Genomic DNA, 14,347 nt, shown 5'->3' with positions numbered 1-14,347 from the left:
GATGATTACAGCTTTGAAATATAGCTTGAAGTCCAGGATCGTGATCCACCAGCTTTGGTTTTCTTTTTCTACATTTCTTTGGCTATTCAGGGTCTTTTCTGGTTTCATACAAATTTTAGGATTATTTGTTCCAGGTCTGTGAAAAAAGTTGATAGTATTTTCATAGGGATTGCACTGAATGTATAGATTGCTCGAAGTAGCATAGATATTTTAACAATATTTGTTCTTCCAGTCCATGAGCACGGAAACTTTTTTCCATTTCTTTTTGTCATTTTAATTTATTTCATGAGTGTTCTATAGTTTTCTGAGTACAGATCCTTTGCCCCTTTGATTTGGTTTATTCCTAGGTCTCTTATGCGTTTTGAAGCAATTGTAAATGGGATCAACTCCCTAATTTCTCTTTCTTCTCTCTCATTGTTCCTGTATAGAAATACAGTTGATTTTAGTGCACTGATTTTATATAGGGTGCTTGATTTTTAAAAATATTTTGAAATAATTATAGATTCACAAGAAGTTGCAAAAAAATGTACTTGGATATCTTACGCACTTGCATGCTCCCCCCGGCCTTTGGTAATGTTAACATCTTATACAACTATAGCACAACATCAAAACGAAGAAATTGGCATAAATACAATCCATTGAGCTTATTCAGATTTCACATTTATATGATCTCATTTGTGTAGGTATAGCTCTATGCCATTTTATCACGTATGTAGCCTTGCATAACTACTACGACACTCAATATATTCAACTGTACCATAACAGGATTCCCCTGAGTTACCTCTTTATAACTACACCCATCTCCTCTACCCATTCCTAGCCTCTGGCAACCACTAATCCTTTCTCCATCTCTATAATTATATTATTTCATGAATGTCATGTAAATCATACACTTTGTATTTTTTGAAATTGACCTTTCCCACTCAGCATAATGTCCTTGAGGTTCATCCATGTTGATGTGTGTATCAGTGGTTTGTTCTTCACTATTTCCTTCCTCTTCCTTAATTTAGGCTTACTTTGCTCTTGTTTTTCTGTTTGTCTGTTTGTTTTTTGTTAGTAACTCAAGAATACTGATTTGAGATCATTTCTCTTTTCTTTTCTTTTTTTTCTTTTTTTTAAGATTTTATTTATTTGAGGGAGATTACAAGTAGGCAGAGAGGCAGGCAGAGAGAGAGGAGGAAGCAGGCTCCCTGCCGAGCAGAGAGCCTGATGCGGGGGTCTCGATCCCAGGACCACAGGATCATGACCTGAGCTGAAGGCAGAGGCTTTAACCCACTGACCCACCCAGGTGCCCCATTTATCTTTTCTAAATAAGCATTTAGTGCTATAATCTTCCTCTCTGTAATGCTTTATCTGCATCCCACAATACTTGCTATGTTGTACTTTCATACTCACTCAATTCTATGTAATTTTTAATTTTCTTTGGGACGTCTTCCTGAATACATGTATTGTTTAGTACTCTGTTGCTAATTCCCAAGTATGTGGAGATTTTTCTCCTTCCCTTTCTGTTCTTGATTTCTAATTGACCCCACTCTGAACAGAGAACGTACTCTGATTTCAATTCTTCTAAATATGACACAGGATATGGTCTATTTTAATGAATGCTCCATGCGTGTTTATAATGTGCTTTCTGTTATTGCTGCATGTTTTATAAATGTCAGTTAGACGTTGTTGTTGATGATGTTGTTTAATGCTATATATCCTTGCTGACTTTCTGTCTGGTAATTATATCAGTTGATATCGGAGGCTGCTGAAGTTCACGGCTACAACTGTGAATTTTTCTATTTTTTTCTTCAGCTATTTTAGTTATTGCTTGATGTATTTTGAAGCTCTGCTATTTGTAAACATGCATTTAAAATTGTTACTTCGTCTTAGTAGATTGATCCTTCTATCATTATGTAATGTCCCTCTAGGTACCCAGTAATTTTCTTTTCTCTGAAGTCCATTTTATCTGATATTAATAGAGCCATTATTGCTTTTTTTTAGATTCTTTGGCAAGATCTTTTTCCATCCTTTTACTTTCAATTTAGAAATTTCAGTGTAAAAAGATAATAGTTGAGTCATGTTTTCCTAATCACACTCCGTCTTTTAATTGATGTATTTAAACCATCCACATATTAAGTATTGTTATGTTAGAGCTTAAATCTTTCGTTTTATTATTTGCTTTCTTTTGTCCTGTGTCTTGGTCCTCTGTCCCTTTTTCCCTCCATCCCTGTAACATGAACATTTGTTTTAGATTTCCATTTTCATTTATTTGTAAAGGTTTTGAGTTTATCACTATGTATAACTGTTCTAGTGGCTACACTAGGTATTAACATACACATGTATAACGTCATCGCCTACCGGTGGCAAAATTATACCATTTCAAATGAAGTGTAGAAACTTTACTTCCATTTTGGTTTCTTTGCCCTCCCCATTTTTTAGATACCTTTTTCTCTATATATATTTTGCACATCATATTAGTATTTCCTCTCTATATATTCTGCACATCAGATGGTGTTGCATCTCTGGTTTCACCATAAAATATGTTTAAAGAAACCTAGGAGGGGAAAAATAGTATATTATGTATATTTAAGTTTCTACATATTCTGTCTCTTTCCTTTCTGAAGGTACTAGCCTTCTTCTATTATCATTTGTATTTTGTTTGGAGAGCTTCCTCTAGCCATTAGCCAAGAGTAGGTCTTTTAGAAACTGAAATTCTTTTCATGTACCTTCATCCGAGAATACCTTTATTTCTAAATATAGTTTCAATGGATATAGGATTCATGGTTGATAGTTTTTTCTTTCAGAACTTGAAAAATGCTATGCCACTTCCTTTTGTCCTCCACGGTTTCAGATGAGAAAACTGCTGTTATTTGAATTGGTGTTACTTTATAGGTAATGTATCATTTTTCTGTTTTTAAGAATTTTTTTCATTGTCTTTAGCTTTTAGTAACTTAATTATAATGGGTTTGGAGGGGATTTGAGTTTTTGCTATTTGAGAATTTCCCAGCTTCTTGAATCTATACATCTTTGTCTTTAGCTAAATCTAGGGAGTTTCCAACCATTATTTCCTAGAATACTTTCTCAGTCTCATACTCTTTTTCTCTCCTTCTAGAACTCTGATATGAATGTTAAATCTTTTGTTATTATCTCACAAATCTCAGAGGCTTTCTTAATTTTTTTTCAGTCTCTTTTCTCTCTGTTCTTCTGAGTAAATATTATTTAATTTCATTGGACTTTACTGTGATTCTGTCCTCCATCTCCACTCTATTATTAAGACCATCCAACAGGGTTTTTTATTATTATTACTGTTATTAGTAGTAGTATTGCTATTATCAGTCCTATAATTTTCTTTCCTTCTTTTTTTTTTTTAAATAGACTCCATGCCCAGTGTGGAGCCCAACATGGGGCTTGAACTCACAGCCCTGAGATCAAGACCTGAGCTGAGATCAAGGGTTGGACGCTTAACCAACTGAGCCACCCAGACACCCCTCCATTTGGTTTTTATAACTTCTGTTTCTTAGCTTAGATTTTTATTTTTTATATGCTTTGGGAGAATTTGTAATTGACTACTAAATTATTTTTCTGGCACCTGCTTTAAAATCCACATCAGATACTTCCAACATCTTCTTTACCTCAGTATTGGCATCAGTTGATTATCTTTTCTCATGCAGATTGTAGTTCTCCTGGGTTTTGGTATGGCAAGTAATTTTGCTTGTATTCAGACCTTTTGATTATTATGTTAGGAGACTCTTGATCTTATTTAATTCTTTTATTTTAGCAGGTAGTCCACTTATTTATGTTTAGAGTGTAGAGTCTCACCTACTTTCATTGTTTCAATAACAATTTAGTTTTCAGAGTCCTTGCAGTACTATTCTAGTCTTCTGGAGCTCCCTCGCAACCCCTGCTGCCAGCAACATATATGGGAGTAGAACAGGCTTCTCTAAGCTGCTTTGCATCCCTAGGTCGTCATTTGTGGAGGGGTGCAGTGGGCCTGAATCTATTTATGTCATTGGGTGTATAAAGGTTGATGTTGTCCCTGTGGGTGTCTGTCTGCAAGCTGATCCCCTGGTTAGAAAGTAGGGTTTAGGATGGTCAAAGTCTTCTTGCTGTCACAACTTCTGACAAAATGGATAGTCAGCCCTGTATTGTGAAGCAGGAGGTTTGAGCTCCTCACTAGGTCTTTGTTGTGCTTCTTCTTTCCCTGTATTTGGATGGAGAGAACAGATTATTCTTGAGATTTTTTTTTTTTTTGTCTATGCTTATTGATGGTTCCAGATTGCAGACCTTTCTTGGTCTCAAGTCCAGAGTATATGTGAGATGAACAAAACACTAGGAAACTCACCACATTGTCCTTAAAACACTGTAGTCTCTAGTCATTTTGCCTACCTCCTTCCAGCTTTCAGGGTTCTTTTATTATCTGCTAGATAATTTTCAGGGTATTTAGTAGTATTTATAGAAGAAGAGCAGAAAAAAGTGAGTCTACACAATCTTGTTCTAGAAGTGGAGATATTTAACTTCTTTTATCCTGCATGTGGAACACATCTACTAGATAATGTGTACATAGGAGATACAGCATCACCATGGAAGTTCATCAATAGTTTCTGCTGATAGAAATGAGCCAAGGCTAAAGTTATCTGTGAAGTAACCATAATTCCACCCCCTCACTGATCCATAACCTATAGCAGGTAACAACACTAGATTATAATCGACCTTACAGTGAAATGGTTGTAGGACAAGTTTCTTACCTTGAGAAATATTTAAACCATGTCCTTAATAGTTTTGCCTCATAATATTATTGTGTGGATATAGCAGTGTTTGGTACAGTCGCTAGTACAAAGGACTCAGTAAACTATTAGTTACTCCTGCTCATTATTATCTCAGCAGAATCTTTTTGTGCCAAGAACTAAATTACCTGTCCTCATAGAACATTTTAATTGGAATAAAAAAGATAATGGTCCATTAAACAAGTATATGAACAAAGTAATATCAAATAATATGACTTTCCATACAGAGAATAGGGAGTGGGAGCCTACTTTGATTTGGCACAGAAAGTCTCTCTGAGGAGAGGATTTTTAAGCTAAGATCTGAATGACAACAAGGAGTCAACCATGAAAATGGTCATGGGAAGAGCATTTCTGCAAGGAGAGACAACTAGAACAAAGACTGCAGGAATACCTTGGCACAGTCAAGAAACAGAAAGGCTAGGGTGGCCGCTGAGTAGTGGCTTCAAGCAAGAACAGTTCAATATGACCACAAAGACATAAATAGGGAACATGTCATATAGCTCCAGGTAGGAATTCTGGGGTTATTATAAAGATCAGGGAAGCCACTAGAAATTTGCTGTTATTGGCAAAACCTAATTCTATGGGGTTTTTTCTAAGAAACACATAAACATAAGCTGAGTTCCTAGCAGATGAACACAATGTTCCTCTTTAGAGTCTGACTGAAAGATTCATTAATTTGCAAGCTTACCAAAACTCTACACTGGTTTTCATCTTAACAGAAACATGGATTTGGATTACTTATTATACTGTCTGATATAAGGAATAATTCATATAATTTTAGGGAATATTCACTGATCATGCTTCCTTTTGTTTCAGTTTATGATAAAATGACTAATATGTATTGAGGATTTGTTATTATACTAGTAGATCTTTATTCCAGTTGGAGCCTCTGTGGAGATGTCAGCATCTAAGATGCTTTGAGGACAAAAGGAAATGGTATCCACCAGATAATAGTACATATATGAAAGTAGTCCTAGATCCTCTTCAGCATAACCTGCATTTTAATAAATTGGTATGGCTAAATTAATTAGATGTAGTCCTCCTTCCAGACAAACAATATCCTTCTCAATGCCAATGATCTTAAAATTATAAACCAGGATTTTCCTAGAGTCCACAAATAGAAGAAAGAATTTACATCCAGGCCTCTCCTTTTTGTAGGAATTTATTTTACTGTCTTTAAGAAATTCCTGAATAATTCAGTTCATACTAACCAGAAACACTCATGACATGTAAGCATAGTATTGTCAAATTATAATTGTTCCATTACTGAGCAATCATCTTGGTTGTTTTTTTTTTTCCAGATATGAATGAAGCAGAAGCAGAACACATTCTGAACAGCTGTAAGTTTGAGAATATCACTGCAATGTTTGCAAATCAAATTCCAGAAGTCAAAATACTGCTAGAGTTTCTCTATCCCCACGTTTACTATTTCTCCAAACTATATAATATCTCTGAATGGATGCGTGACTTAACTCTCCATGATGGGAAAAATTACTACTAATAACTGGGAATGTTTATGTGAGAATAACTTGTTATTCCTCACAGGAAGTTTGACAACTTCTTTTAACAATTCCCTATCATTTTATCATATTTCTTTATATTTGGCTCACTTTGTTAAAGTAGAAAACCTTGCTTAGAATTAAATGACACACATTAATGTTAATATGTGAATTTTGACACTTAAGTTATAGTAGGGTAATTGTTATAATATTAGAAAAGCATTTTAAGTGTACAAATGGTATTTTCCTGCAAAAATAGTGTACTTTTGACACACAAAATTTGTCAAACATCACTGGGATACATCATCATACATAAGAAAATGACCTAGAAAGATATATAAAATAATAAATAAATTAAAAAAAAAACCCTTAAGCTGAAGTTGTTGTAAATGTACCAGGGAGGACATTAAATAGTTTACTTTTTTAAGTCAATACTTTTTCAATGTGAATAATCACTATTTTATTATATAATTTCAATTAACTTTTTAAAGGCAAGGTAAACCTATTAGTGTTTCCATCTTTAACTATGTGCCAAACACGCCCACGCATGTTTATAACTCTGGTTATAAATAACCATCTTATAGCTATACTTGTGAGCATAGCATAATGCTTAGAAAAGTTGAATCTCTATGTAATATACCTAAAACAAATGTAATGCTCTGTGTCAGCTAAAATAGACAAGTAAAATAAAATAAAATATTAATAATAACTACCTTGTTTCCTTCTGACAGGTTGTGGACGAGGGAGGGAATTTCCATCTATGGAAAGAATTGCTGATGGTTATCCTGCAAAGAAAGCTGATTGGCCATGGCAAGCCAGCCTGCAAATGGACGGCATCCACTTCTGTGGAGCTTCTTTGATCAGTGAGGAGTGGCTCCTGACCGCTGCTCACTGCTTTGACATGTAAGTCCTCAGTCTGTACCAACAGGATCACCAATGTCACTTTCTTTTCTCACCTTCATTTCCTATAATTCTCGTTCCTTTTTCATTCTTTTTTTTTTTTTCAAAGATTATTTATTTACTTATTTGATAGAGAGAGCATGAGCCGGGCGAGGGGTGACTCCTCACTAAGCAGGAACCTGATATGGGCTCTACCCCAGACCCCAAGACCCCCATAACCTCAAGATTATAACCTGAGCCAAAGGCACATGCTTTCATTCTTTTACGAGCATCTTAGTCTCCCAAAGAAACTCATGATTGTGAAGCAGGCTTAGGAACAGATGATAGTTACTGAAGAAGAGTAGAAAAGTTAGAGAAATCTTCATTCCGGGGAATATATTTTCCTAACTCTAAGAACAAGTCAATACTGTCAAAAGTTAAACACACTCAGCAGTTTTCCTAGGATATATTGAGATTTTTTTTAAAACTCTGCTAATACAGTATCTGAACCCACGAATTTACATCAGATTATCCCACAAGACTATCTTTAGGATGGCAATTTTTAATCTTTTTTGAAGATTTAACATATGGACTATATGGAGATAACAAAGAGATAATAATGACTAGGGAAATTCATAAAATATGGGAAAATATTCTGGGTAAAATGTTAACTAAAAAGAAAAGATAAGAAAACAATATACAAGGTGTGACTCCAGTATGACACCTTTCACTCCCCTCTTCCCTTTTCTCCCTCTCTTTTCCCCCCAAATAACTGAATGCCTATGAAGGTATACATGTGTGTGAATATGTACATATGTCTAATTTTTATTTACTTATAGTCTCTTCAACAAATCTGTATTACTTTCATATCTAAAATAGCAATAATATTTTGTTCCCTTTAGAAAATACAAACTCCCCCTCAAAGGAAGTAACTTAAGCTACCTTAAAATGGGGGCATTTGGATCAGCTAAATGAAAGAAAGTAGTCCTTGGGGGGGTGAAGCTTCAAATAAGGTGGGAAGACCCACCAATTAGCACCTTAAACAATTTGCCCTTCTACCATCCCTATGTCTCATGCTGATTCAGAGTCCTGGGCAACTTTAGATCAGAAATGAATCAACCATAATCCTTTTCATCTGTGATCAGTTACAAAAACCCCAAACTCTGGATGGCTAGTTTTGGAACAACTCTCAGCCCTCCACTGATGAGAAGAAAGATACAATCAATCATCATTCATGAAAACTATGCTGCCCATAAGCATGATGACGACATCGCTGTGGTGAAGCTCTCCACCCCTGTCCTATTTTCCAATGATGTGGGCAGAGTCTGTCTCCCAGATGCTACTTTTGAAGTCTTGCCTCAGAGTTCAGTGTTTGTCACTGGATGGGGAGCATTAAAAGCTAATGGTGAGTATCTCAGTTAAAAAAAAAAAAAAAAAAAAGCTAAGCAAAAAAATGCAAACCTATCTTCCATTTGAATGGAGATGTAAAATAAAATTGAAAATCACATATTGAAAATTGAAAATCACATAATATTGAAAATAAGAGATGAAATCAAGATGTCCCTTGGAAAATATCACGAAACAGCACATAGAAAAATCTAGATATGGTGACTTTTGGAAACTTTGGCTAGAACTATTACACGGTATCTATGTTTAGTGCCTTCTTTATGGGTTACTTTGGAAATTAGTTATAACTTTCTTTTCAAAAATTATTCAAGCATATTTTTTCACATTCCTTCTTTCTGTGGCTGTCTTCATATGCAGAGATTCTGCTATGGCTGCATGAATCTTAAAGTATGTAATTTGTGAGCAGTAATGATGATAAACTTCTGTAATGTGTCAAGCAGCTAAACAAAAACAGCCTTACACAATTATTTTAAATGGCATGTATGATGCTAAATATTAAATTGTGGCCCCTCCAATCCACGTAACTTTGGAGGAGTTTTTTTGCCTCAGGATTTATAAAGTTCACAAGTACGACATTTTACTACATTTACTAACACACAATAAAGTGCAAAGATAGATCTTTAGATCGTGATGTGAGTCTCCAGTTTCTACCTCTCTTAGGTGATCAACCTGCACATAGTCTAATCTGCATCTGAATTTCTGACTCTTGCTCCAGACTCTTGTTAAAAAGTTATAGTCTGATTTATGTACCTCCTCCAACTATAGCTTTTATCTACTGAGTCTTTGTCACTTGATTTTTATAGAAATATGCTTGCCTTCCATATGTACTTCAAAATTCTGAGACTGGGTCCAGCTTTTTGTACTATCATTATAATCTGAAAATTCTTTTCCTCATCTCTGGGGGGTCTGCCTTGTTTTGTAAGTACACAACCTAACCCTACACCTAAAGGAGCTTGAGAAAGAACAAGAAAGAAACCCTAAACCCAGCAGGAGAAGAGAAATCATAAAGATCAGAGCAGAAATCAATGAAATAGAAACCAAAAAAGCAATAGAACAAATCAATGAAACTAGAAGCTGGTTCTTTGAAAGAATTAATAAGATTGATAACCCCCTGGCCCGACTTATCAAAAAGAAAAGAGAAAGGACCCAAATAAATAAAATCATGAATGAAAGAGGAGAGATCACAACTAACACCATAGAAACACAGACAACTATAAGAAACACAGACAATTATAAGAACATACTATGAGCAACTCTACACCAACAAATTTGACAATCTGGAAGAAATGGATGCATTCCTAGAGACATATAAACTACCACAACTGAACCAGGAGGGTTTTAAATATGTAATTCTGAACTCTACAGTTCACTCCAAGAGCTTCCATTGACTAAAATTTGAATATGGGACAAAGCACTATCATAACTGATTACATCAATTACTTTGTAGCTCACAATAAAAATGTGAGATAGGTATCATTTTCTCATTTTACATGCGAGTAAAATGAAGCTTACTATGATTAAGTAAATTGCACAGGGCTAAATAGCACATAAATTGTGCGGTGTTCAAACTCCTCTATGTGCTGCCTCCAAGACCAGAGTCTTTAGCATAGAATTGCCCTGACTAGTTGATCAAACTGACAGCCCTGCCCTCCTTCCTCTTCTCAATTGTCTTTGAAACTGTTATAAACAGAGCACCCATCTTTATATGAATTTTAAAAGTTGCTACACTTGTTATATGCATGAATCATTGAATACTACACTAAATACTAATGATGAACTATATACTGGCTAATTGAATTTAAATTTTTTAAAAGATTAATTAATTAATTGATTGATTTTATAAAGCTGTTAAGGGGTAATGAGAACACAATGACTAAAACCATACAATACACAATGAAATGGTACTTTTCATACAACATATCAATAAATGCATGGGTCATTAATAAAACACAATCTATTTCTTCTCCTGGTATTTGTTACTTACCCTGGAATTAGTCTGGATAGTCATTTAAGATCGAAGTAGACATGGTCTTTCTCATGAAACAATAGCATTCCATCTACTCAGTATTAAAAATTACTTTCTGATAGTACAACATTGCTCTATACTCCTCTTCCTAAAGGATTCTCAATTCCTGGTATCGCTGTATCCTTTTTAGAGTGAAGTAGCAGATTTCCAGGTAAGGTAAGGTGAACTACCACAGATCATCACAGGTGGTGAGAAATGCTTTCATTTAAATTTAATTTAAATCTAATGTTTAAATCTAATATTATTACACATTTAACTATGTGATGGTAGCAAGAATCATAACTGGGTAAGCTTTGGTTTTCTCATCTGAAAACGAAAATATTCTTTTTTTTTAAGATTTTTATATATTTGACAGAAAGAGATCACAAGTAGGCAGAGGGGCAGGCAGAGAGAGAGGAGGAAGCAGGCTCCTTGCTGAGCAGAGAGCCCAATGTGGGGCTCCATCCTAGCACCCTGAGATCATGACCAGAGCTGAAGGCAGAGGCTTTAACTGAGCCCCCCAGGGACCCCTAAAAAGAAAATACTCTTATCTATCTTTGTTGGTTATTGCAAGGATTAAGTAAGACAGTGGAAGTAAATGTGCCAAGAATGGTACCTAGCACATAGAAGACACATAAGAAATAGAATTTGAACCTGAGCACTGTCACTAAGCACAGCGTCAACTTCAAGACATATTTTATCACTGATCCATCCTTTTTAAGATACAATAATTAACTATCATAAGCAACAATGTGAAGATTCTTCATCTATTAATTTTTTTTTCTTCTCTAGGTCCCTTTCCCAATACTCTGAGACAAGTTGAAGTAGAGATCATAAGTAATGATATATGTAATCAAGTTCATGTATATGGTGGTGCCGTATCATCAGGAATGATATGTGCTGGATTCTTAACAGGAAAACTAGATGCCTGTGAGGTAAGAATAGACTCAAATCCACAGAAGTGAATTTATTGACTAGAGGTGGCCATACTGACCATAACCAATGTCACTTCATATGACCCCCAAAAATTAAGTTGTGGAAGAGAGAGGAGAGTATAAAAAGAAGAAATAGGAGAACTATAAGAAATACTCCTCTTTTGGAAGTGGTGATGCAACATGGGGGCTTAAGTGGGTAGGAGAAGAATCAATGAAACAAGATGGGATTGGGAGGGAGACAAACCGTAAGTGACTCTTAATCTCACAAAACAAACTGAGGGTTGCTGGGGGGAGGGGGTTTGGGAGAAGGGGGTGGGATTTGGACATTGGGGAGGGTATGTGCTTTGGTGAGTGCTGTGAAGTGTGTAAACCTGGTGATTCACAGACCTGTACCCCTGGGGATAAAAATATATGTTTATAAAAAATAAAAAATTAAAAAAAATACTCCTCTTTTAACACCCTCCTATTTTCCAAAATCATTTGTAAAAAATGACCATCAGTTGCAAATTAGAACTTTAGTTGAAGAAAATAAAAAAAAAAAAAAAAAACTGGGAGCAGATAATGGAAACCAAGCCAGAAAATCACACAATCATTGCTTCAAGTCACAGTGGTAACCACTTAGTTATATAATCCCTACTACTTATAAGGCACTGTGGAATGAGGTCTGAAGGTAACTCCATGGCCAACAGAAAATCATTTTACCAGTACTTAACCCTTTGACCTTTAGCAGTGTACATTCAGCTAGAATCGCACTGTTAGGAAAAAAATATATTTATCCACATTAATTCATATTAAAGTGCTACCTCACCAATTATATCTAAAAACTAATTAAATAAATAGCTTTTCCCCAAACCATACAGAACTTTAAGTGTTAAGCATTTAAGGAGAATATCAGTTTTAAATTCAGGCTACTTAAAAGACTAAAAGTAAGTAACTAAAATAATAAAGATTTGACATGCATCCAACAGTTTAACAATTCTTGAAAGATTAGGAAATGTCTGAGAATTTGACACATACACCAGCTTTTTCCTAAGTGTGAAGGTGGCACCATTGATCTGCCATTAGCTGTCTGGAATGTGATATAATAAGCGTTCATTCACTTGTTTATTCAGGGGTGGGGTTTTTTTTGTAATTTGCAAGATAATGTGGCAATTACTGAAGGAAACATAAATATTTAAAAACCTACACTGAATCTATATGAATTTACGATCTAATAATATAGCACACAAGTAACAAAAAGAATAAAATCCTAGGATTTGGTTACATGTTCTAGAATACAAGATCTCATTCCACTCGCTTTACTTCCTGAGGAGAAGCAGAAACAATAGGGTGGCCCACAATACAACTGGGTCACATGACTCTTCAGCAGGAACATAAATCTGTATAAGAGCAGATGTTCTCTGCTGTTGGCCCATGCTCCCTTGCTTCCTTCACCAATTGCAGAGTAAAATACTGAGGACCTAAATTAGGATGTGGTCCTACAGGAAAGGAGCTGAGGAGCATGACTTTTAGTAGACCAGAGTTCTCATACTCTGTCCATTGATCCCTAAATGGTACTAAGAAGCATGGAAAGAAAAGGGAAGGGAGCTAAAAGCACAAGACCCCTGGACTGCTTCATACAGGATCATTGTTCTTATAAAATAAATCTGTAAGGGACTTCCATAGAATGTTTCATTTGAATGAAAAGTTCATTGCTAAAAGCTTTTAAAAATCATTTGTCTACACCTTAGGCTAAAGATATTAGGTAAGTCCCCAAGATTCACACACTTCAAACCAGTTCATGAGGGCTAGGGATTAAATCTTTATTTGGAAACAAAAGCCTGTCTGTAATAAATAATGCACATTTGCCTGGAGTATCCTTTGCATTATATTTCTCCTCTTAAACCTATTACTACACAACAATATAACATCCAGGACAGTTTCCTGTCAACTGGTGTGAGCGGTACAAGGTGAAATTCAAATTCAAGCAAGTGATTTTATCTAGTGAACAGAACAGGCTTCATGGAGGTAACATCTAGTTGAGCCTTAAGGTCATCATTCATGTAGGAATTGTATACCTGAACTTAGGTTCAATTTGTGCTTCCTCTTTAGATAGAACAAAACTAAAAACTACACAAGATAAAACTGAAACCTTAGCTTTATTCACACTGCCCCCCCAAATGAAGACATTTACACCGATAAGCAGAAGTTGTAAGATAAAAACAGAGATAATAAGTAATACACTTACTGTTATATTAATACTAACAGTAAGTAAAAATAGAATTCATTTTACATACCTTGATTTAAAAAATTAATTTAGTAGGTATTCCCATGCTCATTAACGTGCACTTTTTACTCCCTTTCATTTGTTTTATTGACAATGTACATTTCTTCTTCTCCAGGGTGATTCTGGAGGACCTCTGGTTATAGCACGTGATAGAAACATCTGGTATCTTATTGGAATAGTAAGCTGGGGAATAGACTGTGGAAAAAAAAATAAGCCTGGAATTTATACCAAAGTGACTCGTTATCGGGACTGGATTAAATCTAAAACCAACATCTAACGCAACAATCACCTCTACGTGCAAAATGTAAATGTGGTCTCTAGCAAATTGTGTTGAGTATGTGCTGCGATGTATACGGTCATTGAATTCAAGATGCAAATAAGCATGATCTGACAATATTCCTCTTAAACATGAGGAAGGCATCTTGTTTTACATCATCTGAAGTGTTTTGCTAACCATGAGCGTACAAAATACTGTCAGCTCCACAAAGAGCTGCCATTGCTGCCAAAAGTCTCTCATTATCTCCTTGTCCTTCTTCCTGTTCCTAGTATGTACTACTCATTTTAGAATAATCCCGTTTAATCAGACA

General features: G+C 35.3%; 1 protein-coding gene across 1 annotated transcript in view; it reads left to right on the top strand.

The window, feature by feature from the left end:
- The window catches only part of LOC132001804 (transmembrane protease serine 11G-like), a 32,838-nt gene extending 18,801 nt beyond the window's left edge, over positions 1-14,037 (top strand). The window contains exons 6-10 of the mRNA XM_059376724.1: positions 6,071-6,109; positions 7,000-7,171; positions 8,293-8,552; positions 11,352-11,494; positions 13,876-14,037. Coding sequence (XP_059232707.1) covers positions 6,071-6,109; positions 7,000-7,171; positions 8,293-8,552; positions 11,352-11,494; positions 13,876-14,037 — 776 coding nt within the window. The remainder of the gene's footprint in view (positions 1-6,070; positions 6,110-6,999; positions 7,172-8,292; positions 8,553-11,351; positions 11,495-13,875) is intronic.
- Positions 14,038-14,347: the final 310 nt, after the last annotated feature.

This window comes from Mustela nigripes, chromosome 1 (assembly GCF_022355385.1).
Source record: "Mustela nigripes isolate SB6536 chromosome 1, MUSNIG.SB6536, whole genome shotgun sequence".
Classification (NCBI taxonomy): Eukaryota; Metazoa; Chordata; class Mammalia; order Carnivora; family Mustelidae; genus Mustela; species Mustela nigripes.
Note: the sequence above shows the minus strand (reverse complement) of the source record. Positions and strands in the feature narration are given on the sequence as shown.